Below are 27,775 nucleotides of genomic sequence, written 5' to 3' on the forward strand. Positions count from 1 at the left end.
AAAGAGCCTTGGGACGTCCTCCTGACCTGAAAGGCGTTATACAAATATAATTTGCTGTTGTTGTTGAGAGTTCCAGATTTCCACTACCGTTTGGGTGAAAAACTGCCTCCTGATTTCACTCTAATTGCCCCCTTGTTCTGGGTTTTCTCACCAGAGGAAACAGTTAATCTATAGCTACTCTATCAAATCCCTTTATTATTTTCAACACCTCAATCAGATCACCCCTCAACCCTTGCGACCACTTTACACTGGGGATCAGCTGTAAGACAGGAAGGCCCCCGGCTTAAACTGAGGTGCAGTTACACTCCCAGTTTACCCCCTTGGCTGACCGTCTGACTCCGTATCTGCACTGACCTCGGTTACAGGGACTCTGAATGACACTCACACATCCCATTATAACACAGGATCTCAATTTATGCCCCCACAATTGCCTCATTATAAGGCAATCGGACTATATTCTGCAGCCATCAAAGTATAGTTTTGTTTTGGTTAACATATTGACACCCAAAAACCCATCACCATGCTTGAAAATATCCAAGCCAGACAGAGTTCCGTGCATGTCATCCATTGGGGTAACTGCGGATGTTAACTAGCTAGAACCTCACCATTTGCAATTGAGAGCATTGTTAGGGCTTTGGTTCTCAGGGTTAACAGGAGCCGAGTGGGTAGAATCCCCAGGCCCCGGAGAAAATTCAACACATTAAATGATAATTATCACATGGACAGAAACCTGCGGTTAAAGGCTGTGCTTAACATCGGGTTATCACATGGACAGAAATCTGCGGTTAAAGGCTGTGCTTAACATCGGGCTTACCCTCCACCGCCCCCCATCCCAGATAATGTTGTTGAGATAATGCTTTGTGCCAGAGAGTCAGTCTCAGTCTAAACTAAAACGCAGACACCCACACAATAATTCAGACACAATGCAAGGGTTTAAAGGTAATGAGAGTGTTTCAGAGGATATATGTTGACGAGCCCTTTTAGTGGGCAATTTGAGGGACAAGAGAACATGAGTCTAAGATTATAACACAGAGAGTAATTTGTGGAATCACCTTTTCTCTATTAAGGTGGTCAGAATATGGAACAAGATGCATATTTCTTATGAAGAATTTTTTGAAGAAATATCGCAATTTAGTTTCCCCCCACACACTACAGAGAACTAAAGAATTAAATTGGAGTTGTGTCGGATGGATAGCTCCAAGTTTGAACCAGAGCTGTAACAAGATGAAAGGATATTGGGAGGGAACTGGGAAGTAGAATTGATATTTTATACAAAAAAACATTCATTTAGACAAACGGGCAAACTGGCATTGATGTTTAGTTAGGTGTCAGATTGGTTCAGTCAATAGTACTCCCGTCTTCGAGTCAGAAGGTTGTGGGTTCAAAGCCCATAAGAGGAACTTCCATACAGTACTAGGCGAGCACTACATTATCAGAGGTGCCGTGGGATGAGACATTAAACCATCCCGTCTCCCTCTTCAGGTGGACGTTAAAGATCCTATGGCACAATTGGCAAAGAGAAGGGTGACAATTGGCTGACAATTCCCCAAATAAAATCGGTCACTCACTTCATGGCTCTTTGTAGGACTTTCCTTCGCACAAATTGGCTGCCGCGTTCAGCCACAGTCACTACAAAGTGGAGCCTGTGAGATGTGCTGCTGGCGTGAAAGGCGCTATAGCAAATGCAATAATTATTACTCTAAGAAATGAAGAGGTTGAGGGAGTTTTGTTACAGAATTAGTGGATGCTAGCTGCGGGCTGTGTAAGAATTCTGGTCTTAGTGTTGAAACTCGCTCCCCAAACTCGGTGTTTTTTAATCTTTCTTTCTATATTATATTTGGGGAATGAAACAAGGGTTTGAAGAGAAGGCGTCTTCTTAGTTGCTTATTGCTGACAGTGTGTGATATTGCAGTGGGGCCATGAGCCTACAGATATTTGATTTCAGTGGGGGGGGATAGAGAGAGAATGATGAGGAGAGAGAGGATGGTGGGGAGAGAGAGCTTAAACTGTGGCTTATTGACAGGTGTTGTTGTATCGCCCTTTATTTTGCTCCTGACACTGATCTCTGATATACGAGGGTGGCAATTGGGAGATGCACCCACTGGAATTCCAACCAGTCTCAGCCTTGTGCGCTCATTTTGCCTTCAAGCTTAATCTCACTCACACACAATTGTGGACGATGGTGAAATCCAGTCTTAATCTGAAAGCCAGTTTTTTTCTTACAATTATTCAAAAGGACCTGACTCCCAAATACTGAGGACCCACGTGGCTCAGCAACCGGACTACCGAGCCCACCACAGATAGCTATGACAACAGTAGCTTGCACTTTAACAGAGCTGCTCATGAACACCTTGAAGACAATAAGAGAAGCAGGAGAAAGGGCAGAAAATATAACTGTGTTGACCAAAGAGAGGGTTTTTGAAGGCGGGAGGAGAAAGAGCTTGAGGGAAAGGGGTTTGGGGAAAAAGTTGGAGAGCGTGGAGTGGGGCACAATGGCTGATAACATGGCCACTGATGAGAGAGTGAAGAATGAGTAGTCAGAATGGCAGAGGGTATGAGTGGGAGAATAAGCTCCAGGAGATAACTAAGGGAGCCAAGGTAGGGAAAAAGGGGATTTGAATTCAGCACTAAAGGCTTTGAGTTGAGCTTATTGTCGGAGGTGCCATTCTTCAATGAGATGCTAAAGTCCTCCTCAGCCTGTTAAGGTGGACGTTAACGATCCCGCGGCGCTATTTGAAAATGTGAGAAGTTTCTCTCCGTGTCGTGGCTGATAATCCCCGCAAATAAGATTGGTGATTCACTTCATGGCTGTTGGCAGGACATTTAACGACTGCGTTTATCTCCAAAAAAAAATCTCTTCCAAATGGACAGCACCTCCAACAATGTAGGGTTCCCCCAGCACTGCAGTGGAATGTCAGCCTGGACTATGTGAGCTCAAAGTCCTATCGCCGGGCTTGAACCCACAACCTTCTGACTCAGAAGTGAGGGCCCTGCAACTGAGCCAGGCTGACATGTGCAGGGAGTACTTGGGGGGAGGAGGGAAGGGGGAGAAACTACAAGCAGTTGTTTTTATCCCCAAACTAAATTGTGCTGGAGTGTGCGGATTATCTTACGACTGTTGTGGTGGGTGGGGTGGGGTGGGGGGGGTTTGGGGAGAGAGAGAGAAGTTCCTTGTTTCAAGTCAGCCGGTGAAACCCATTGCAAACGCACAAACAAACAAACAAACAAACAAATAAATAAATAAATAAACCCCTAACAAAAGCCTGGCGTGGTATTCTCGGAGGTCTCAGACGTACGAACACATAGAATGATATGTTGCTGATTTGAACCAGGGTACTTGTGCCGGCATTTCCTTGTTTGAACTGAAGCACGTTGAGGAGAGAGCGATATGCGTGTCCTAAAAAACAGTACGCCAACACCTTCCTGTCTGTCCTGCCTCCCCCCCCCCACCCGACCCCACTTCGTGGTTCCCCCCTTCCACTCCCTCCCCTTCTTCCCTCCTCCCCCCCACCCCCCCCTCCACACACACCCCACCCTTCCCCCATGTTGGCTGGTCTCTGGCGGGCAGGTTGGTGCTGGTTAGAAAGCGGAGCCTGTGATGGCATTTAGTTGCTTCATGAGACCCTCCAGACTGGCCATTTGCTCACTTAGGTCATCCTGTTCGTACACCTACAGGAGGGAAACGGGACAGGGTTAGGGCCGAGCCGAGGTTTCAACAACTGGGAGCAGCTGTGGGGGGAAAAGGGAAGGGAGAGGAGGACAACTGACACCCACGGAAACCTGTCACCGTGCTTAAGAGCCTCCAAACCACACCCTCCCCACCTGATCTCCCAGAGTTTGAGTGTAGGTTGGCAGGGGACAAAACTTGGGGGAATTTAACTAAGCAAACCAAGCATTTAAGTTGCCTTGGCAAGCTTTCTGTTATTTGTTCAGATAGGAGTAAGAGCGGGGGAGTGGGATTAGTTGGTAGTTCTTTCAAAGAGCTGACACATGCACGATGGGCGGTGAGATTGTATGACTCTAAGGTAAGCAGGAAATCCTTGGACCTGAGCTGGTTCCCAGTGTGACGTGTCTTGCTTTGCCTTGCTGGGTTTCTTTGTCACAGATATGGAACTGCTTGTATTGACCTTACATTAGAATGCTCCTCTGTCCTGTGGCTCTCCTCTGTCACCTCTGGGGCTGTGGGTACGGACACAGGAAGCAGCGGTGATCTGGCTTTGCCGGCCAATCCCAGCGAGGCTGTCTTGCCGTGACTCAGGGTAAGGTTAGAACCTGTAAATGCAGAAGGAGACCATGAGTCAGTGACAGGTCTCCAGAGCAGTAACCGTGTGGACCAGACTCTCAATACAGCCACTCTCAGTCCCGCTCACAACAGGAAACACTTTACACGGTTAAAAGGGCATAAGGGCAGGACAAGAGCAGGAGGAGGCCATTCGACCTGTTGAGCCGGCTCTGTCATAAAGTCTACGGCAACTCTTCAATCTCAACTCCATATCGTTTAATGTGTGTGTCTCGATCTATCTTATCTCTTTGTCTCTCTGTGTCTCTGCGACTCGTATCTCTGGCTCTGTCTCTCTCTCTCTCTCTTTCTCTCTCTCAGTTTTACCCAGAAAACACGCTTCACAGTTTAAATTGGGTTTAAGATTTGGATAAATTGGTCAGACAGGCTAATGCTGGGCAGAAGCTCAGACCTGAACTCAGGTTAAAGGGAATGTTACACAGCAGGAAATTGTAGGGGCTAGACAGAACCTATAATAATAATAATTCTTGCATTTGATATAGCGCCTTATCATGTCTTCAAAACGTCTTAAAGTGCTTCACAGAATATACTGTAAAGTAAATTGATTGTACATTTTGTGGGTGAAATGCGGCAGCCAATTGGGCGGAGCAGTGTCCTACAAACAGGCGTGGATTGAGTGATCAAATTATTATTTTAAAAGGGATTTTACGTCCGGAAAGGCAATCCGCAAATCGACCAACAACCGGATTTCTACTTACTGTAGGTAAACAAGGCGTGTGGAGCAAGAAAACTTGCCCAAGGTTTTCACCCTGCCGGGAATTGAACCCTCTCGCTTGCAAAGCGAGCGCTCTAACCACTGAGCTACAGGCGTATCCGTTCACTCAACATTAATCTTGAACTTGTCTCTTGAATTAGTTGGAATTGATATGTTTCCAACAGATAAAATTGTCTAAGATATTAACCTGATCGAAATTGACAATGGAATTATCGTCGTTAGTTTCATTAGTTCTATTATATTTGGCCAAATGAATGGTAAATACTGTTTTTTATTCAATTCTGATATCATCTGGCTCCTCACCCAACTCCCCAGTTCCATTATAAATAGGGTCCAAATCATATAAAACTCTGCCGCCTGTGTCCTCACCTTTCCTCCGCACCCCCATCACCCCAGTTCTTGCCACACTCCACTGGCACCCTGTTGCAGAATAGGTCAATTTCAAAATCCTTGCTCTTACTTTTGAGTCACTCTATGCCTTCATCTCTCCGATCTGCTCACATCCCACTCCACTACCTGCTGCCTTCGCTCAGCTGGCTCAGGTTTTCTACAACAACAACTTGAATTTATATAGCACCCCTCACGCAGGGCAGGGTCCCAGTTCGCTTCTACACGTCGCTTGTCCCCTCCGCTCCATCACTGGTGGCCATGCTTTCAGCGATTATACCCTGAAACTCTGAAACTCTCAGCCTCAATCCCTCCGTCTTGCCCCCTCTTTGCTCATCTTCAAATCGCACTTGAAGAATTTCCTCTTCGGTCGTGCCTTTGGTCAACTCCCCTCCCTCTCCAGCTCATCATCAAACTACGCCGTTACTAAGTGGTGAAGGACGCTATATCAATGGAAGTTGTGATTGACACATCGGGAGGAGATAATGTTGATGAACTAACTCCACTCTGACTATCCTCCATCGCGGAATCCCTCTACTCGCTCCCTCCCGCAAGAACGTCTCATAATGTACCTCGTTGGCCATGCATTCCCACACCCACCCCTCCAACAACCCCTCTTGGCTCCACCCTAACCTCAAGTGCCCCATCCAAAGCATTTTGTGATGTCCTCCAGATGTGACAGGTACTGTATAAATCTCAGTGGTACTATATTGAAATGAAGCAAGGGGAAACATGTAGAAATGCCTCATATTAAATGACAGCAACACTGTAATATAAAAATCCTTGCATTTCATATGGTGCTTTATCACATTGTTGAGACATCTTCAAAGTGCTTCACAGAATATACTGTCAAGTGAATTGAGTGTATTTTGTGGATGAAACATAGCAGACAATTCCACACAGCAGTGTCCTACACACAGTCGTGACTAGATTGAGTGACTACATTTTTTTTTGAAGGGATTATTACTCCCGTAAAGCGATCCGCCAATCGACTAGCAACCGGGTTCCTATTTACTGCTGGGTAAACAGAGGCGTGTGGAGTAAGGAAGCTTGCCTAAGGTTCCACCCTGCCTGGGAATCGAACTCAGGTCCTCTCGCTTGTGAGGCGAGTGCTCTAACCACTATGATACGGGACTCCATTTGCAGCCTCTGTACACAGCAGCCTCAGTGAACTCGGCTGCTTATCCCACAAAGTGGTTACAGTAAAAAATCCTAATTCCTTAAACAAGACTTGGACTGTAGTATAGCCTCTTAGATTGGCAGTAATGGCCTCTTACTGAAATGCACTCCCATTGCTCGGCCCGTATTAATGCATTAGCTGCAGATTGTCGCTGGCTCCCACTGCTGCTCGCGCTGAGTTGATGACATTAAATGCCACCATCTGCTGTACCTTTACCAGCCAGGCACCACAGTGGGACCCCGAGCTCGAGTCCAAATCCCTGATTGTCCAGGGCATTGAGACATCCTCTCGACGTGAAAGGCGCTATACAAATATAAATGTAATTTATTGTTGTTGAGACCTTAATAAGTTTCAGTTGTGGAACTTCTGCGATTTGGTCTTGGTTTGGAGGCCCTTTCAATAATCATCTAATTCTTTGCATTTGTTACAGCGCCTTTCACGTTAAGAGGACGTCTCACAGGATTTTACCATAAAGTGAAGTCATTATGTATTTTGTTTGCTGCAGTTCTTCAAAGAAAACAGCATCCAAGTTACAATTGGATTGAAGAATTTTCCACAATTTCACTCAAAGGAACATAGGAACAGGAGAAGGTCATACAGCCCCTCGAGCCCGTTCCGCCATTCTATTAGATCTGTACCTCAACTCCAAATACCCACCTTGACTTCACAGGGAATTAGCACTTCCGACAATCAAGTTGTGAGGTAGTTATGCATTAATCAAAATAGGGTGAATATTTAGTCATGGAGAGGGGTCATAGGTGTTTAGAGCCTGATAGTCTGTTGAATTTGTTAGATTGAGATATCAATCTGTTTATCGCTCTTAAGGTGTAAAAATGTTGGTTAAGTGCTTTTGGGTTATGTTTTTTTTGTTAGATTTTGTGAGTAAATGGATTTTATGGTCCTGTTGGAGTCTTTTAGTCCTCTCCCGCCCCAGACTCCGTGACCCCATCACCCCCACCCTCGCCCAGCTCCGCTGGCTCCCCATCCCCCAGAGGAGAGAATTCAAAATCTTCGTCCTCACTTTCAAGGCCCTCCACGGCCTTGCCCCCTCCTACATCTCTGACCTGCTGACCCCCTATCAACCTGTCCACTCCCTCCGCTCAGTAGGCTTTGGCCTGCTCCTTGTCTCCCGTCCGACCTGCCCTACCATCGACGGCCAGGCTTTCGGCCTCTCTAACCACACCCTTTGGAATTCCATTCCACAATCTCTTCGCCTTGATCCCTCTCTTGCCTCCCTCAAGGCAAGGCTCAAGACCCTACTTTTTGACCGTGCCTTCAGCTGCCCTTCTAACTCGTCTGCCCTCCTTCATCCCAACCCTGCCCCACACACTCAGGTCCTGATCCTTGATTGTTCAGCGCTTTGGGACGTCCTCCGGACGTGAAAGGCGCTTTACAAATGTAATTTTGTTGTTGTTGTTATTGTTGTTAGTCTGAACGACAGTTGAGTAAGCGAGTTTATGTTTTCAAACCGTCAAATTGCAAAAGATTTATTGGAGGAGATCGTGCTTAGTCAATTAGGAGTTAAGTTTGTCAAAATACAGAGATCTGATCGGGTAAAAAAAAGTCACATGGGCATATTTGAGACATGAAAGAGATGGAGTGGACAGTTGTTGGGTTTGGAGTTTTAAATAACATTTGACTTTAATATCACTAATTATAAAAATTCTGAATTTCGGAAACTTAGAAGAGATTTGAATTTATAATATATATATTATAAATAATCCTTGCACTTGATATTTAGGGTAAGGTTACTCCTTGGTGGTCCAAGTGCTGAGGCTCAGTAGTTAGATATCTTCTAAAGGATAAGTTATTTTGGCTTCATAGAATCATAGAATTGTACAGCACAAAAAGAGGCCATTCGGCCCATCGAGTCTTTGAATAGAGCAATGCAATGTCAATCCCACTCCCCGGCCCTTTCCCCATAACCTGCAAAGCTGTGCTCCTTAAATACCCGTCCACCACGTTTTTAAAAGTAGTTATCGAATCGGCCTCGACCGCCATTTCATGTGTTCCAGATTCCAACAACTCGCTGAGTGAAAAAATTTCTTCTCACGTCCCCTCGGCTTCTTTTAGAGACTATTTTGAATCTGTGACCTCGAGTTACCGACACACCCACCAGTGGAACCAGTTTTTCCCTTTCTAACCTATCAAATCCCCTCATGATTTTGAAAACCTCTATTAGGTCTCCTCGTAACCTTCTCTACTCCAATGAGAATAATCCCGGCCTCTCTCGCCTTTCCTCCTCATCATCACGATCCCTCATTCCTGGTACCATCCTCGTAAATCTCCTCTATACCCTTTCCAATGCCTTAACATCCTTCCTATAGTGCGGTGCCCAGAACTGGGCGCAGTATTCTAACTGAGGCCTAACCAGTGTTTATATGGGTTAATCAGAACCTCCTGACTCTTGTACTCTATGCCCCTTTTTATAAAGCCCAGTATCCCATATGCCCTTTTTACAGCTTTATCTACCTGTCCCTCCACTTTCAAGGATTCATTTACCTGCCCCCCCAGGTCTCTCTGTTCTTTCACCCCCTTTAAGATTGTATTACCAGCCTATATTACCTCCCCTCAATCTTTCTTCCAAAATGCATTACCTCGCATTTCTCCACATTGAATTTCATCTGCCACGTGTCTGCCCATTTTACCATTCTGTCTATGTCTTCCTGCAGTTGGCTGCTATCCGTCTCACTGTTTACTATCCTACCTAACTTTGGGTTGTCCGCAAACTTGGAAATGGTACTTGCTATTCCCAAGTCCAGATCATTTATATATAAATTGTGGAGTCCTGTAGCTCAGTGGTTAGAGCACTTGCCTTGCAAGTGAGACACCTGGGTTCAATTCCAGACAGTGCGAAACCTTGGGCAAGTTTCCTTACTCCACACACCTAATAATAATCCCTCCAAAACAAAAAAACAATAATAAATTGGTCATGTCCAATCCACGACTGATATGCACAATTGGCTGCCGCATTTTGCCCACAAGTATACGGTCAATTCACTTTACAGTCTATTCTGTGAAGTGCTTTGAGACGTCGAGAAGTCATGAAAAGCGCTATATTAAATGCAAGGATTATTATTATTATATTATTATTAAGAAGAGCAGTGGTCCCAATACCGATCCCTGGGGGACACCACTGCACACTTCCCTCCAGTCAGAAAAGCAGCCGTTCACCACAACTCTCTGCTTTCTGTCTCCCAGACAGTTCTGGATCCATACTGCCACTGTCCCTTTTATACCAGGGGCTTCTATTTTTCTTACAAGTCTTTTATGGGGCACTTTGGTAAATGCCTTTTGAAAGTCCATATAAACTACATCTACTGCACTACCTTCAACCACCCTCTCCGTTACCTCATCGAAAAATTCTATTAGATTTGTTAGACAAGATTTGCCTTTAACAAATCGGTGCTGGCTGTCCCTAATTAACCCATTTTCTTCTGAGTGAAGATTTATTCTGTCCCAGATTATAGCCTCCAGGAGTCTCCCCACTACTGATGTTAGGCTGACTGGTCTGGAGTTCCCAGGTCTGTCATTCTGCTCCTTTTTGTACAAGTACATTGGCCACTTTCCAGTCCTCTGGCAGAACTCCTGTGTCCAACGAAGATTGAAAAATTGTAGCCAAAGCCTCCGCTATTTGTACCCGTCCCTCCCATAGTAACCTTGCCTGCACCGACCGGACCGGGCGACTTATCTACCTTGAGCCCAGTCAACTTTTTCAGTACTTCCTTTCTGTTTATACTTATCCTATCCATTTCCTCTGACCCTCTCCTCCGATACTGCGGCATTTGGTGACTTCTTTTGTGAAGACAGATGCAAAGTACTCATTTAGTACATCAGCCATGCCCCCTGCCTCCACAATAAGATTTCCGCCTTGGTCTTTAATTGGCCCCACCCTACCTTTGACTAACCTTTTTTTCTTGATATGTTTGTAAAAAATTTTTAGGATTCCCTTCAATGTTACCCCCTAACCTTTTTTCGTAAAATCTTTTTGCCCCTCTTATTTCCTAGTAATTAGAGAAGAGAAGGTTTGGTCCTTTCAGAGTGCACGTGGAAAGAGCGTTTTATTCTCAAAGATAAGAGAACCATGACACAGTGTTCCTCCAGCACCTCACTGGAGTGTCAGCCTAAACTGTGAGCTCAAAGTCTTGATGTGGGAGCTCGAAATCACAACCTTATAAATCAGAGACGCGATGCGATTGAGTGAGCCAGGCTGACAATCATATCTCTCCTTAATCTCCTCCAGAGTAGATAACCCATGTCTACCAACCTGCCATCAGAACTAAGCCGCTTCATCCCAAATACTAATTCAGCGACTCGTGGCTGGGTATCCTCCAAGATTAGTTTGTCCTTTCTGTGTTTGGGCTCCCAAACTGAACACAATGATCCAGCTGAGATTCCTACTGATGCCAATTTGGCTCCACATTCCACAACCATCACTCTGGTTATGCTCAGTTTTTTAATCAGAGACTTAATAACTACTTAGAATGCTGACAGAATGCTGGTCTCAGTTGCCAAAGTTCTGATCCCCAGACTTCAGGCCACAGCTCGACTGATCCTCAGTGTTAGAAGCATATGGTTTGAGTAACGACTGCATAAACTGTGGGCTCTTCAGCATTGAAAAATGCCATAGGAACATAATAACAATGATAATAATCCTTGCATTTGATATAGCGCCTTCTCTCGTCTTCGAGACGACTCAAAGCGCTTCATAGAATACTCTGTAAAGTGAATTAACTGTATACTTTGTGGGCGAAAGGCGATGGCCAATTGCGCAGAACAGTGTCCTACAAACGTCGTGGATTGAGCGACCAAATTATTATTATTATTATTATTTTTTTGAAGGGATTATTACCCGTAGAAAAGCAATCTGCCAATTGACTAACAACCAGGTTCCTACTTACTGCTAGGCAAACAGAGACGTGTGGAGTAGGGAATCTTCCCCAAAATTTTGCCATGCCTGGGAATAGCCCCACAAGCATTTTGCCTCCAAATGTGAATGGACACAAAGGGCGATCAGATGTAATTGTGGTGGGAATACCAGTGACTGAAGGGGAAGGGGGTAGGAGCTAACAAAAAAGAAGGTGAGCTGGGAGGAGGTGGGGGGAAGAAGCAGGAAAGGCCTTTTTTCTTTTGCAAAGTATTATTGCACGGCTATCAGCTACAAATTTCCGGCAAATGGAAAGTGAGACACGTCCAACTGACTCTTAGTCATAGCACGAAATAATGGGCACATCGTCCAAGCTCAACAACAACAAATTACATTTGTAAAGCACCTTTCACGTCGGGAGGATGTCCCAAGCAGCTGGACAGTCAGGGCTGGGGGTTGGGATCAGGAAAGCTGGAGGGCAGGGATGATAGGGTGCAGGGTGTCCAAAAGTTCCAAAGGGTGGGGACAAAGAGGCTGAAAGCCCAACCGCCGATGGTAGGGCAGGCTGGACAGTCGACAAGGAGCAGGCCGGAGCATGCTGAGTGAAAAGGTCGACATGGAGTAAGCAGGTCACAGAGGTACGGAGGAGCAAGGCCATGGAGGGCTCCGAAGGCGAGGACGAGGTTTTGAACTCTATCCCCTGGGGGCTATAACTCACCTCAAGTACTGCTCAAAACATGACTCAAACTGAGTGGAGACACCAATACACATACCCACACATACTCATATATGCATACGCACACTTGCCCACACACACACTGACTGTGCATACACTCAGATACACTCACTGACACACCCAGGCTGCTGCTGCTCACCTGGTTGTTGAGAGAGGAGAGGTGTGTAGGGGACTTTGGGCTCCAGGGCACTCATGGGGGGAGGTAGCAGGGGGTTTGCGAAGCTGCGGAGTGGATGAGTGGGTCGGACACAGGCTGTAGGGATGGTTCTGCTCGGGGCCTCCTCCCCCGACGGGTGTTCAACCTGGGTCTGGGTTAACATAGACGGCTGCTGAGTGTGCGAGACTGGGACCTCACTCATGGCTGTGCGAAAGAAAGCAGAGGGTGAGACAGCGGTGGGTCAACAGACAGAGACAAAGCCCAGGAACACACTCACATCCATCAGGCCTGGGTCACAAAACCAATAGTAACCAAATAACCCTTGATTTGATACAGCGCCAATTACAGCCGAAACATCTCAAAGTGCTTCACAGGGAATTGGTGTCAAGTAGTGACTGTGTATTTGACTGTGTGGTAAACATGCGGTGAATGTGTGGTGAACATGCGGTGAACATGTGGTCAGCGTATTTTAAGCATGTTGTATGGAGCCAGCGTACATGTGTCACATTCACCTGAACAGAACTCAAGGCTGATTTACTGACACGATCCACACATCGTGTGCAAACGACAACTCATTCCGATTCAATGTCACGAGACACAATGAGGAGGGAGGGAGGGAGGGGAGGGGGGGAAAGGCGAGGTTCTCACCTGATACGAACCCCCGATCGACGGTGAGTGTGGGGAAGGGCATGGTGCGCAGTGTGAACTGCGGGTGTGGGTATCCGCAGGTCGGGGAGGGCAGGATGCCAGGATACTGGGCACTTTCCAATGTCGGGACAGGAATAGCACTGACCACAGCTGGAGGAGAGAGAGGGGAACAAACCATGGGGAGGGAAGCGGGGAAGAGGGAGGAGGGGAGGGAGTAAGGAGGGAGGGATGGATGGGGAGAGAAAGAGGAGAAGAATGGAGAGGGGGAGAGAGGTTTTACACACACAGTACTTTTGTTTTCTCTTTGTGAACAAATTGAACGATTTACATGTAAGGTACGATCAATCTCTTGGCGTTGATTGGTGCTGGTTTCAGAAAACCAGCTCTGGGAACCCACGGCATTGTTTTATATTTGGAGGAGCAAATTATCTTACGTTTATATGTGGGTCATTTACGTCCTGAAAGCCACACACCACCCCTGATCTGATAAACCCTCGGAGCTCCTCAGCGCTCCACCAAAACACATCATAATGAGATGTTAATTAACAAGAATAATCCTTAGATTTGATACAGCGCCTTTCGCATCGGAAAGACGTCTAAAAACGCTTCACAGGATGCACTCTAAAGTGTAATGACTGTCCGTTTGTGGGTGAACGTGTCAGCTAATTTTGAACACATGTCCCATGGACACAAACAGCCATGGAGTGAGTGACCAATTTTATTCGGGGGGGGATTGTCGGCCAGGACACTGGGAGAGAAAAACTCCCTTCTCTTTTCGAATAGTGACACAGAATCTTTTAACGTCCATCTGAACAGACAGACGGGACCTCAGTTTAACGTCTCATCCGAAGGACGGCACTCCTGACGAATGCAGTGCTAGACCCCACCACCCAGTACCGCACTGGAGTGCCAGTTTGACCGATCAAAAAGGGAGCATTGTCAGCCGGGGCACCAGGAGAAACTAGCTTAATACTTTTACAATAATGTCACAGGATCTTTCAACGTGACCAGGCAGCAACTTGGCTCATCTGCATGACAGAACCTCAGGCGATGTGGCATTCCTCCCAACACCGCATTGACTTGCCAGCCTAGATGTGGGGTTTGAACCCATAAAAGAGAGCGCTTAACCAACTGAGTCAAGCTGATACAGTCACATCAAAGTAACCTGACAAGACACTGCGAGGTAGAAATCATCGCAGACCTGGATTTACTTTATTAAATTATTATTGATAACTCTTAATTTATTTCCGTGCTACTTGTAAATTTTTATCCTGGTGTGCTGGCTGACAATAGGTAAGATGGATGTTGATAGGGTGTTTCCACTTGTTGGTGAGTCCAAAAATGAAGGGGTATAAATAATATAAGATGGAGCAGTAACAGATCTAACATTTAGGAGGAACTTCTTCACACAGAGGCTCGTGAGAACGTGGAATTCACTGCTGTGATTAAAGCAAAAAAAAATCAACAACAAATTGCACTTACACAATGTCCTTCACATAGGATAATGTCTCTGAATGCTTTAAAGGGACGGTATCAACCTCGAAGCCAACGGGAGAAGTGACCATAGGTGCAGTCGAAGAGGCAGGTTTAGAGACAGGATAATAATAATAGTAGTAATAATAATCCTTACATTTGATATAGCGCCTGATCATGTCGTTTAGACTTCTCAAAGTGCTTCACAGAATATGTTGTAAAGTGGATTTACTGTGTAATTTGTGGGTGAAACACGCAGCCAATTGTGCACAGCAGTGTCCCACAAACACTCGTGACCACAGTGACCACATTTTTTTGGGAGGGATTATTACCCCCGGAATCGATACGCCAATCGATCAATAACCAGGTTCCTACGAAGTAAACAGAGGCGTGTGGAGTAAGAAAATTCGCCTACTCGGTTTCACCCCGACCATGAATTGTACCTGGGTTCTCTCGCTTGCGAGGCGAATGCCTCTACTATGATATGGGACTCCATAAGTCTAAGAGCCAGGTTGTGAGTGGAGCCTGGCAAGAACTGGGCGCTGAGTTTGGCGCACGCAAGGATATGAGCTCTCGAGATTTAAAGTTCTCTCACTGTCAGCAGATCAATGGAATCTCATTACAAATTACTGATGACTGCATCTGGCTCTTCGTGGAAACGGGATAAAGAGCTGATCTCTGAGATATCAGAGTACACGTCAGCAATGGTAGTGTCCTGCTATAATAATAATAATAATCCTTGCATTTGGTACGGCACCTTATCTTGTCATACACAAAGCACTTCACAGAGTACATCGTAAAGTGGATTGTCTGTGTATTTTTGTGGGTGAAATGGGGCAGCCAATTGCGCACAGCAGTGTCCCACAAACAACCGTGGATTCAGTGACTAAATTATTTTTTTTTTTGAAGGGATTACCCCCGTAAAGCGATCCACCTGACAACAAAATCAGCCATTCACTTCACGGCTGTTTTTCGGACATTGCCCTGTGTAAATTGGCTGTTAGGTTTGTCTACAAAACACAAAGTCACTGCACTTCACAGTGAATCCTGCAAAGCATCTTAAGACATCCTCCCGACCTGTCAAGGTAAAATATATCAAATGTAAGGAGAATTGTCGCGTTAAAAGAGAAGGGGTCTGAGTGTCAGAAGCAGTGACGTTACTCACTTGGGTTGCTGGGTTGAGAGTCCATAGGAATCATCAGTTTAGGACGTGTGCCTCTACGAGCAGTGACTGAACGTTCAAGAGTTGACATGCTGCTCCCCACTTCATCAGGATCGGGCCCTGTGGGGGGAGGAAGAGCAGAAGGAAACATTTAGATCTTTTTTCCTATTTTCACCCACAAACTATACAGTCAATTCGCTTGACAGTATATTCTGTGAAGCGCTTTCAGACGCCTCGAAGACGTGATAAGGATAAGGCGCTAAATCAAATGCAAGGATTATTATTATGTCCAAGTTGCTGTTGTTGATACCTAGTTGGCTAATTGGCTAAAGACATTAAGTCTTTTCTACCGAAAGGTCATCGGCCTGAAACGTTAACTCACTTTCCTTTCTCCATAGATGCTGCCTGACCTGCTGAGTGTTCCCAGCGACTTGTGTTTTCAAGTTTATTATGCGTTGATTTTTAATGGCATTTCCTAACAAGGAAAATTCAGTAAACAGCAACAACAACTTGCATTTATGGAGCACCCCTCACACGGGGTAGTGTCCCGGAGCCCTTAAGAGCTCTGCGGATGGGTAATAAGCGTTTACACTTGCCTTATAGACCCCCTCACTCCCCCGCTTCCCTCAACTCAGACTTCTTATTAAAAAAATCCAGTTAGAAATTGTTGATTTGATTAATTTCTCCGCTAACGGTAAGCGCTCTGAGACGCTACCCTAAGTGGAGGGCGCTATATAAGTGCAAGTTGTTGTGGTTGTAGAAATGATCGCATGCTGGAGAGCTTAGAACGCTTCCTGTTAGAGAAAGTTGAGGTGATACTGTCCAGCCGTTTAAGGTAATGATTTGCGGGAATTAATTGGGAAAGGGTTTTTCCCAAAGAGTAATGGTGGTGTGGAATGATTCACCGAGGGATAGACGAATGGGGCATTTAACATGCAGAGAATTGGGCTTAGGATGACAGTCTTGGAGGAGCAATGATCGACACCAGATTATAGGTCAAAATGGCCTCCTACTGTGTCTGTTTTTCTCTAGTTTCTCTGGTATCTGCTGAATGAGATTGTGGTTAGCTAGCAGGGATATTACGCTCCAACACCATCAGTAAGTAGCTGCCCGCAGGCTTAAATCCTTTAATACTGGAGCTGCATGGCTTCACGTCATTGGAGAATGTAGATTGTAGAGGATTTGCAGGTCCCAAATCAAATTATATATGGTCCCATTTACCGACATTTCCTACACACAAGTAAAGTTGAAAATATTCGATAATTTGATATTATTATTTCAGTTCGTTTCATCAAATTTGACATGCCGTCTTATCACGCAAATAATACATCGGAAAGACGCCTCCATACACTTCGCATGATTTTCCTACAAAGTGTAGTGACTATGAGTTTTGTCAGTAAAGATTGGAAAAGACAAGGGAGTTTCTAATTCAAAGTTTGATAATGTTTAACTGGGGGGAACTAGTAGAAGTATTTAATATTATAAATGGGTTTGATAAGTTTAACACAAATGGGCTGTTTCCGCTGGTTGGGTAGTCCATAACCAGGGGACAAAAATATAAGATAGCGACTAGGATCTAAAAGATAATTTAGGAGGAACTACTTCACATAGAGGGTAGTGAGATTGTGGAACTCGCTGCTTGAAGTGGTGGTTAAATCATGTAGTGCAGAAGCATTCAAGAGGAATCTAGACCTTTATATGAGGGAGAGAGGAATAGAAGGACGTGGGAGGAAGTAAGAAATGAGTGAAGACTCCTGAGGAGTATAAACAACGGTATGAACTGGTTGGGCCAAGTTGCCTGTTTCCGTGCTGTAAAGGCTTTGTAAATGTTGGTAACTCCTGACTCCAGGCTGTTTGCATGAATATTTTCTCCCAATGCCCCGGGCAATAACACCAGATAAATCATTCATGGCGGTTTGTCATGGCTGTCAGTATATTGGCCGCAGAGTTTGCCCACAAATCTTCAGTTGGTACACTTAACAACAATTTCCTGTCAAAAGTTATTCATGGTTATACAGGTGATGTATCAAAAGAATCATAGAATCATAGAATTCCACAGCATAGAAGGAGGCCATTTGGCCCATCGTGTATGTGCCGGCTCTTTGAAAAGAGCTATCCAATTCAACCCCACTCCCCGCGCTCTCCCTGTAGCCCTGCAAACTTGTCCTCCCCAAATAATTATCTCTCTTAAAACCTGTTATCGAATCGGCTTTCACCACCCTTTCAGGCAATGCATTCCAAATCCCAACAACTCGCTGTGTGAAAACATTTCTCCTCACCTCCCCTCTGTTTCTTTTAACCGGTTCATCATAACCTTCCTGACTTTTGTATTCTATGCCCCTATTAATAAAGCCTAGTATCCCATATGCTTTTTGAACAGCTTTATCTACCTGTCCTACCACCTTCAAAGATTTACTTATACGAATCCCCAGGTCTCTCTGTTCCTTCACCCCTTTTGATTGTACCATCAGCTTATATTACCCCTTCTCATTCTTCCTCCCAATTGCATCACTTCACATTTCTCCACATTAAACTTCATCTGCCACGTGTCTGCCCATTTTACCAGTCTGTCTATGTCCCCTTGCAATTTGCTATTATCCTCCTCACTGTTTACTACTTTTCCAGCTTAGTATCATTGCAAATCTGGAAATTGTACTCCTTATACCCAAGTCCAGGTCATTTATATAGATCAAAAACAGTGTGATCCCAATACTCACCCCTGGGGGACTCCACTGAACACTTCCCTCCAGTCAGAAAAACAACCATTCACCACCACTCTCTGCTTTCTGTCTCCCAGCCAGTTCTGTGGCCATGCTGCCACTGTTGCTTCCTTCCTCGTTGGGCTGGACACATACTGATCCAGATAGTTATCCTGCACAGATTTCAGGAATCCTTCCCCCTCCTTGCCCTTTACACTGTTATTTTGCCAGTCTATGTGAGGATAATTGAAGTCCCCCATTATCACGACTCTGTTGGTTTTGTATCTTTCTGAAGTCTACTTGCAGATTTGTTTGTCTATCTCCTGCCCACTATTTGGTGGTCTATAGAACACACCTAACAGAGTAACAGCTCCTTTTCTGCTCCTTAACGCCAACCAAATAGATTCCGTTTTTGGACTCTCTGGCACATCGGCCCTTTCAATATTTTTAATCAATATTGCCAAACCCCCTCCTTTTTTTCCTTCCCTATCCCTCCTGACTACATTGTAGCCAGGCATATTCAGCTCCCATTCCTGGCCTAGTTTGAGCCATGTCTCCGTTATTGCCACAACATCATAACCCCATGTGGCAACTTGAGCCCGCAGCTCCCCAATCTTATTTGTCACACTCCGTGCATTTACACACAAGCACTCCCAAGACCGACTCTGCATTTCTCCCCCGTTAATCATCCTGGAGTTCCACATGGCACGCATTGTGTATGTAACCAGTCTCAGCTGCTCTGCCATATTCCCAGACATGTTTTAATATAAGCTATATTATTTTAATATAATATATAATATATATAATTTTATGTGATATATTATTTTAATATAACTTATACATTTTATAGTTATGCAGCTCTTTCCCCCTCTGCACCGAATTCCCACTCTCACCAAACTTCTTAACAGAATTCTCACTCTGTTCCACCTCACTCAGTTTCCTCCTCACGCCGCTGGGCTCTCTGCTCAAGAAATAATTATTTAGCAGTAATTTGAAGGTTTTTCATTCTAATCTTCAAATGCTTCCATGCCCTTACCACTGTGATTGCCTGCTGTCCTATTCCCCCTCTTGCCCCTTCCTTCCAGCCCCCCAACTCAGACCTGCTCCATATTCTTCCCTCCACCACCCCCCTCCACCCAGCCAACCTCCACCATTGCTGGGCAAGATTTCAGTCACTGTGCCCCTGTTCTCTGGAACTCTCTCCCCATCACCTCACTTCTCCATCTCCATCTCCTTCTCCATCCTAGATGTCAGACTGGCTTAATCAGTAGCACTCTCGCCTCTGAGTCAGAATGCTGTGAGTTCAAGTCCTAAGGTGGGAATATGATCTTTCATAGTATAGGCTGACACACTAATATAGTGCTGGGGGGAGCACTACATTGTTGGAGGTGGCATCGGATGTGATGTTAATTCCCCAATCCTCTGGAATTGTATCCTAGAGTCCCTTTGCCTTGACCCTTCCCTCCCCTCCTTCAAGGTTCATCTGAAGACCTTCCTCTTTCACCACACCTTCAGTCATGACCTACCCCGCTTTGCCCACCCCTGCCAAATCTAATCCCAGTTCAGGTACAAACCCTCGACTGTCCAGCGCCTCGGGATGTCCTCTCGACATGAAAGGCACTACATGAATGTAATAAAAATAGAAGTCGCTGGGAACAGACGCCATTCTGACAAAAGGTCATCGAGCTGAAACATTAACTCACTTTCCTTTCTCCATAGATGCTGCCTGACCTGCTGAGTGTTCCCAACGACTTCTGTTTTTATTTCAGATTTCCAGCATCTGCAGTATTTGCATTTTGTCATCGGGATGGTCCAACCTTTTTGGTTGCTGAGGGCTGAATGCCCTAGTTGAGAAACATTTGTGGGCCTCATAAGCAATATTTTTGTGTTTCCCTTCCAAAAACATAACATTTTACTGATTATGAATGGAGCGGTTGGACCAGATGAATTGGGGGGGAGAGAAATCAGCCTGTGGACTGCTTGTTGGACCACCTAAGTCAACTTAAATACAATTTGGTGGTGTTGTTTTCTGCGTGCGAGGTGCTGTGCTGTATGAGTTCAGGTTGCTGTTGGTATTGACTTGAGCTTACCTGAGTGAGAGCCACTCTTGCTGGTCAGCTGGTGTTCTGACTGGCTCTGGCTGACGGGGGTGATGTTCTGACAGCTTTGGTGTGCGGGTGAGCTTCTGACACTGGGCTCTGTGCCTGGGGGCTTCTCAATGTTTTTCATCTCCATCTCCTCGTGGTGGATCCACAGGTCTGGGGGCCTCAGGTCTTTTTGGCTCCCCTTCCTTTTACCTCCACTGTGTGCTGCACGTTTCCTGGAGACAGAAACACATTAGCAAACGTTGCATAATAATAATTTGGTCACTCAATCCACGACTGTTTGTGGGACACTGCTATGTGCAATTAACTGCCACTTTTTGTCCACAAAATATACAGTCAGTTTACTTGACAGTATATTTATTCTGTGAAGCGCTTTGAGACGTCTCGAAGATGTGATAAGGTGCTATATCAAATGCAAGGAATGTTATTATTAAAAGGTCACAGGAGTTTTGAAGAAGAGGACTCGTACAGGAAGGGCAGAGATGAGCAGGAATACTCCTCTGTGTTAATTAGCATATGGAACTCATTAAGGAATTTCGTATCAATTCCTTAACTAACGTCATTCTCTAACCTGTCCCTCACACCCTGCACCCAGTCTGCTATACCTCATACCCTCGCCCGACTTTCGCCGGAGGGGAGGAGGTGGGGAGGCAAAAGGACTGTGGGATGGAGTTCCAAAGAGTCTGGCTCGCTGTTTCTCTGTTGATCCAGACGAGGCACCTACTTTCTCTGCTGTGCTGAGGAACGGCGGGTACAGATGATAGCCACCACAATGACCACGACCACGGTCACGGCTCCGATGGACACCACGATGATCACCAGCAGGTTACTGTTCTTCTGAGGAGTCACGCTGCCGTGCGGTGGGTGCATCTGACCAATCGGGGGCTCTGGGGAGGAGACAAGCAAAAGCCAACAAGAGTTATTACGGTCTGGAATGCACTGCCTGAAAGGGTGGTGGATGCAGATTTTATAGTAGCTTTCAAAAGGGAATTGATAGCTACAATGCAATACAAAATTACATTTCTACCGCGCCTTTTACATCGGGAGGACTTTGCAAGGCATTGGAGGTGTTTATAAAGTCCCAAGGTGCTTAAAAAGGAAGGTTATGGGGTAAGAGCGGGGGAGTGGGACTAGTTGGAAGCTCTTTCAAAGAGCCAGCACAGGCACGAGGGGCCGAATGGCCTCCTTCCGTGCTGCAAGATTCTATAATTGAAATTAAAAAATACTGGGTATCGTTTGCAGTAGTTTTGAAAAACATTCCTTGTGTTATTTAGGAAATATTGATAACCACCCTCTGCTCTCACTCTGTTCTCCATGTGTATTTTTTTGTCTCTTACAAAATACCCAGGCCACCATTATTTTTTTTCCTCTGAGGCGAGCGATTTTTGATTTTGTGACCTTGTGTTTTTTTAATCATAATAATAACCCTGTGCGCAATTGGCTGCCGCATTTCGCTCACAAAGTCAGTCCACTTTAAAATATATTCCTTGAAGCGCTTTGAGACGTCCCATTGATTCGATAATCCAAGGATCGTCAATAATAATTATGGTATAATGGCATAACATTTGGTATAAGACTGAGCGCTCAACTTGCCCAAAGAGGGACGTAAGTCCTTGTGACACTGGAATGAGCGCAGTCAGTTGAGGAAGAGCTCAAATCCCCTCTCTTCCTGTCTGAGAGCAGCCCGGATACTAATCACAATGAACAAATCCCTTCAGAGAAGACCACTCTCCTTCCAGCTGAATTATTGGGAAGTGAAGCATGTTGAGCAGGAGCAGGCCGGGCAGGCTGTGGACATGGGAGCGGAGAGGAAGGCACCAATCCTGCCAACAGGACAGAGCAGTCCCACTTGACTTGGGGGTGGTGGGGGATTATCAAAGTGAGCATTAATTGGCAGCTTCATAGACTGCACACTGTGCCTTGAAGTGACTGCGGGGAGTAACTTCATGGCAAGACATCTGAGGACCTTTCAATGTTGTAACATTATTATTCTAGTAAAAAGGCACGTCTCCTTACTCCACACGCCGCTGTTTACCTAGCAGTAAGTACAACCCGGTTGTTAAGTCAATTGATAATAATAATAATATAGCGCCTTATCACGTCGTTGAGACATCTCAAAGCGCTTCACAAAATGTATACAAAATACATTATATTCCGTGAAGCGCTTTGAGATACCTCAATGATGTGAAAAGGTACTACATCAAATGCAAGGATTATTATTATTACAGAAAAAAAAGCTTAAAAAATTAAAGACTGCGTTTGTTGATTTGACAAATTGTGAATGCTGTGAAATGCTGTGTTATTAAGAGTAAATCTAGACTCCGAGCGGAAAGCCTAGCCATTGATGTGCTGAACACCACTAAATAAATCATTCCCTGTAAGAAAGGCACAATCCCTGAGGGGCTTTTATAGAGATGTGCAAGATGCTTAATGTAACAGCTAAACAATCCTTTCAGATATGCCGAGACACCAAGACAAGAGGGCACAGGGTCAGGTTGGGTGAGGGGCAATTTCAGGACACGAGGAAGTATTTCCTTACATAGATGGGGATTAACCAATAGGGGATATGGGAAGGGTGGCTGAGGGCAAGATTCATTTAATAATAATAATAATCCTTGCATTTGATATAGTGCCTTATCACGACTTCGAGACTTCTTAAAGCGCTTCAGAGAATATACTGTGAAGTGGATTGACGATGTGTTTTGCGGGTGAAACACGGCAGGCAGTTGCAGACAGCAGTGTCCCACAGACGGTTGTGGATCGAGTGACCAAATTATTTTTTGAAGGGATTACTACCCCCAGAAAAGCGACCCGCCAATCGACTAACAACTGGGCTCCTACTCACTGCTGGGTCAACAGAAGTGTGTGGAGTAAGGAAACTTGCCTAGTTTCACCACACCCGCGATTTGAAACCCAGGCCCTATCGTTTTGCGAGGCGAATGCTCTAACCACTACGCCACAGCGTAGCGGAACTCCACAGCTCGATGCGAGGACGGTGAGGGGAAGGGGATTCTGGAAGGATGAGATCAAAAGGGCCAAAGGGCCTTATTCATCCGAATCAATCTATGTGATGTTGATATCTGCCAGAGAAAATTTTCCGACTTGGATCTGTAAAAGCATCCGACCCACTTTGTTAAGCTTCAGGAGCGTTGAGCAGAATAGATCTCGTGGGCATTTCATAGGGGGCCACAGGTACTTGTGAATAATTCACAATTACCCGCTGGTTCCCCAGTGCCCACCAGGACCATTTGTTCCGCCTGCAGCCTTTGCAATTGATATTCACTGAAAGCAGCCTGTTCACAGGCAGCCAGAGTCAGGCAGGAAATTAACACATCCCAAACACAGACCCCAAGCCTCAACCTAATAACAATTACCTACTAACACACACAGTCACCACACTTTCCAGTATATCCTGTGACGCAAAATTTATATTATTTGATATCATTGTGCGATGATGAAGGCGCCATATCAAATTTGACGATAATAATAATCCTCGCATGTGATATAGCATACCATCACGCATTCGAGACGTCTCAAAGCACTTCACAGAATATAGTATAAAGTGAAATGACTATATTTTGTGGGAGAAACGCGGTAGCCAATTGCACACAGAAGTGTCGCACAAACAGTCGTGGGTCAAATTATTTTTGATTCTAATAATAATGAAAAGCTTTTGCAAAGGGAGTAAATGCTTCAGATGTGAAAAGAGCTTTACCAAATTTGATAAAGAAAATTCATATTATGTGGGGCTGGGGACTAATTGGCTAGCTCTTTCAATAGCTGGCACAAGCACGATGGGTCGAAATGCATCATTCTGTGCTGTAGGATGCTATGATTATTTGATATGCAATGAATACTGATTTTCACTGATTAAAATCGTGAAAGGTGCAAACAGAAGAATAGAACGTGAGAGAGAATGAGAGTGAGACAGACAGACAGACAAACAGACAGATAGAGAATAGACCAGAAGCTTCACTTGAATAATGTCAATTAGACCCACTCATGGTATCAATCCGGAGATACCTTGACATGTAACGGGTATAATGGGAGTGAAGTGGGGGATCAGCTTTAGCGGGCTGATGTGAGGGACTGCAGTGTGAAGCACTGCGATAATAGATGCATTCACACTGCTTATTGCCACTCATCAGCAGCAATGCTCTATCCCCTCATTATAAAAGCAGTTAACTTGGGTTCCTTTATATTCCCTTGATTTGTGCCAAATGACCTTGAATTGATGAGCAAATCTCTGGGCTATCAGCCCTCCCCCCCACCCCCCTCCCCATTCACACTGTCCACAATCCTCCCTGTTGAAGAGAGCGGCCATTTAGAGGCAGACAATTGCTATATCAAATGCAGGAATGATCAGCTACTGTAGCTCAGCCTGCCCTGTAACTCTTGTCTATCCCTCAGGTCAGGACCTCACCGTTCAGGCTGCTTCTGTCGATCAGGTTGGTGTCGGCCGGCCAGAAGCCTCCATCTCCGTGCACGCTCCGACCTGCTGGGCAAAGCAACAAGTCAGGGCTTAGGGTCTGAGTGGGCAAGAAGGGTAGGGGGCAGAGATGGGAGGTAGGGGTTAGGGGACGCAAGGCAAGGGAGGAGGAGCTGAGGTAGGGGAGGGGTGAGGTAGGAAGGGGGTGAATAGGGTATTAGGGGAAGAGGAGGAGAGGGTAAGGTAGGGGAAGGGGTGATAGGAGGTGAGGGAGTGAGGACCATCAGGGCAGAACATCATCAAGAGAGAAATCAACCATAGTAGAACTGAGCTGAGCATCACATTGAGAGTGAGAAATACCAAACTAATGGGAGGAGGTGGTGGGGGAGGAGAGGGGAGAGGAGAGACAGAGTGGAGAGAGGAGGAGGAGAGGAGGAAAAGAGAGAGGGAAGTGGGGGGGGGTGGGAGAGAGTGGGAGAGCTGGGATGGTTTGGGGAGTTTATTGTCATGGAGTGTGAGCCTTTTACGCACAAACACCACTGATTGAGAGGTTCTGCTGCCCGACACCGCCCCCCACCCCACCATCATCATCAAACTGCAGTGATCAGCAAACACAAACACGTTCCTTCAGACAGCGAGGTGACAGATGCCACGTACTTTCAAAATTCTAATAACAATCAAATGATAATAAAATAATAATTTATAACGTTAAATTTACGACTGTAAAACTTTCAGTTTGTGTCCTTTAAACTTCTACCATCCTCCTCTCCTCAAAAGTTTCGCAGCTCAGAAATTCCGCCCAGTTGTACTTATTAACGAGAGGGGCAATTTGGTGTTAAGATTTAAGAAGGCGCAGAATTGCGGAAAATTCAAACCCACCTTAAATCAGGAACTGGTTTCTTTGTAAGAACGGCAGAAAAATGACGGCTTCCAAATAAAAACTGGATTGAAGACCCAATCCACAACTGTGCTAATTGGCTGCCGCGTTTCGCCCACAAAATATACCGTCACTTCACTTCACGGTACATTCTGTGAAGTGCTTTGAAACGTCTCAAAGATTTGATAAGGTGCTATAAATGCAAGGATTAATATTATTATTATTGTTGTTGTCACAATTCCTTGCTACCTTAAATTTTATTGCAAGATAACATTTATAGGCTGAGACTAAATGATATTTGGGCATGAACCTTGACTCTTGGTTCCATTTATGTGGGGAGGAGGAATTTGTATACACTCTAACTCTCTAGCGAGGTCACTCTGGTGATCAGAGCTACCAAATTCCACCTCGCCTTATCCAGCAAGATTGCTTGGACTTAAGATTTAAGGTGACGCAAAAGTGTGGCATGTTCTTCAGCTCTGTGCCTGGTCTGCACATCACAAGCTGTCCTGTAAAGGTCCTCCACCAACCAGATACCCATTGAATAGCTGATGAGGAAACTCTGAGGCTTGGGACAACAGCTAATGTTTTAGCTGGTTAAACTCTGAGGTCCCCCAAACCTTGGCTCTTGTCAGCCTGCGCCTAATTCTCGCTGGAATTAAGTAAGCAGGGTGCGTCCCTCAGGGGAGAGAGTGCCATTCAATTCATGGGGATTCTTCCATGCAAAGGTGGAACTCTGAGTCGTTTGGTTTTGATGAATCTTAAGGACAGTGATGGGTTCCTGCGTGTGTCAGGCATCCACCCGGCTGACCAAAAATAACATCTCCACTTTACTTTGGATTTGGAAGCCTTTTTTCCCCGCAATTCTTACAAAGAAGCTTGCATCTAAATTAAGCCCAGATTGGCAAATGTTCTGCACCGTCTGAACATTTTAAGGTCAATTGATGACAGCACAGCCCAGCCTGACTTATCGGCAGGACTTGGAAGGGCAGACCAGTCCCTGTGGGCAGAGAATCCTCCAACTCAGCTCCTGTTAACCCAGCAAACCAAAGCCCTAATGGGTAAGAGGGTCCTAGCATCTTAACAAGCAGAAGGAAAGCTTGCCAGTCAGCGATATCCATGGCAAGCAATGCAGGTTTAGACTCCAACAACAACAACAACAAGATTTCATTTATAGAGCGCCTTTCACGTAGGGAGGAGGTCCCAAGGCACTGGACAGTTGGGTCGGGACCCGACCAGGGGGGAAATGGTCAGGGTGAGGGGAGGAAAGGGAGGGAGCGAGGAGGGGGGAAATGGTCAGGGTGAGGGGAGGGAAGGGAGGGAGCGAGGAGGGGGTAGGGAGTCGAGTGGGGAGCTGAAGGCACGGTCAAAGAGAAAGGTCTTGAGACCGGCCTTGAAGGAGAAAAGGGAGGAGGCGGCGAAGGCACTGGGGGATGGAGTTCCAGAGCCTAGGGCCTGAGAGGCTGAAGGCCCGGCCACCGATGGTAGGGCGGTTGGGGCGGGGGATGTGGAGCAGACCGGAGCCAGAGGAACAGAGGGTATGGGCAGGTAAGTAGGGGGATAGTAGATCGGAGAGGTAGGAGGGAGCGAGGCCGTGAATGGCCTTGTAGGTGAGGATGAGGATCTTGAATTCGACAGTTACCCCAACACACACCCTGGGGTCCCCAAGCTTTGGCTCTCGCCAACCTGCATTTAAAACTCTCTGGAATTAGGTAAGCAGTCTGTGTCCCTCCAGGGAGAGAGAGAGAGAGAGAGAGAGCATTCCATTCCAACAATCTATCTCTGGGATTTCCATGTGTAGGTGGGATGTATTAAATTCTCAATTTGGTGTGGATACTCTTAAGCAACGGTGATGGGTTTCCACGTGTGCCTAACACTCAGTTGACTCCCCCCCTCACCCCCAACCGTCAAGACAAGTTGGCACGTCAGGCCTCAGAAGCAGGTTTTCCTTCTCCTTAATCCTGGAGTACAATTGCACTCCCAAGTGTCATCGCCACACTCAGTGAGGGCTGGGATTCGAACCTGTGACCTTCCCCGCTA

The 27,775-nt window shown here is 45.8% G+C and overlaps 1 protein-coding gene across 1 annotated transcript in view; it reads right to left on the reverse strand.

Annotated features, from left to right (window-relative positions):
- Positions 1 to 3,579: 3,579 nt before the first annotated feature.
- dcc (DCC netrin 1 receptor) overlaps positions 3,580 to 27,775 on the reverse strand; it is a gene marked incomplete at its 5' end in the record, with an annotated part of 189,514 nt that continues 165,318 nt past the window's right edge. Inside the window, 8 exons of the mRNA XM_007904042.2 lie at positions 3,580 to 3,669; positions 4,133 to 4,272; positions 12,325 to 12,546; positions 12,991 to 13,140; positions 15,629 to 15,745; positions 20,415 to 20,644; positions 21,154 to 21,316; positions 24,853 to 24,924. Coding sequence (XP_007902233.1) covers positions 3,580 to 3,669; positions 4,133 to 4,272; positions 12,325 to 12,546; positions 12,991 to 13,140; positions 15,629 to 15,745; positions 20,415 to 20,644; positions 21,154 to 21,316; positions 24,853 to 24,924 — 1,184 coding nt within the window. The remainder of the gene's footprint in view (positions 3,670 to 4,132; positions 4,273 to 12,324; positions 12,547 to 12,990; positions 13,141 to 15,628; positions 15,746 to 20,414; positions 20,645 to 21,153; positions 21,317 to 24,852; positions 24,925 to 27,775) is intronic.

Source organism: Callorhinchus milii, unplaced genomic scaffold (assembly GCF_018977255.1).
Source record: "Callorhinchus milii isolate IMCB2004 unplaced genomic scaffold, IMCB_Cmil_1.0 Scaffold1, whole genome shotgun sequence".
NCBI lineage: Eukaryota > Metazoa > Chordata > Chondrichthyes > Chimaeriformes > Callorhinchidae > Callorhinchus > Callorhinchus milii.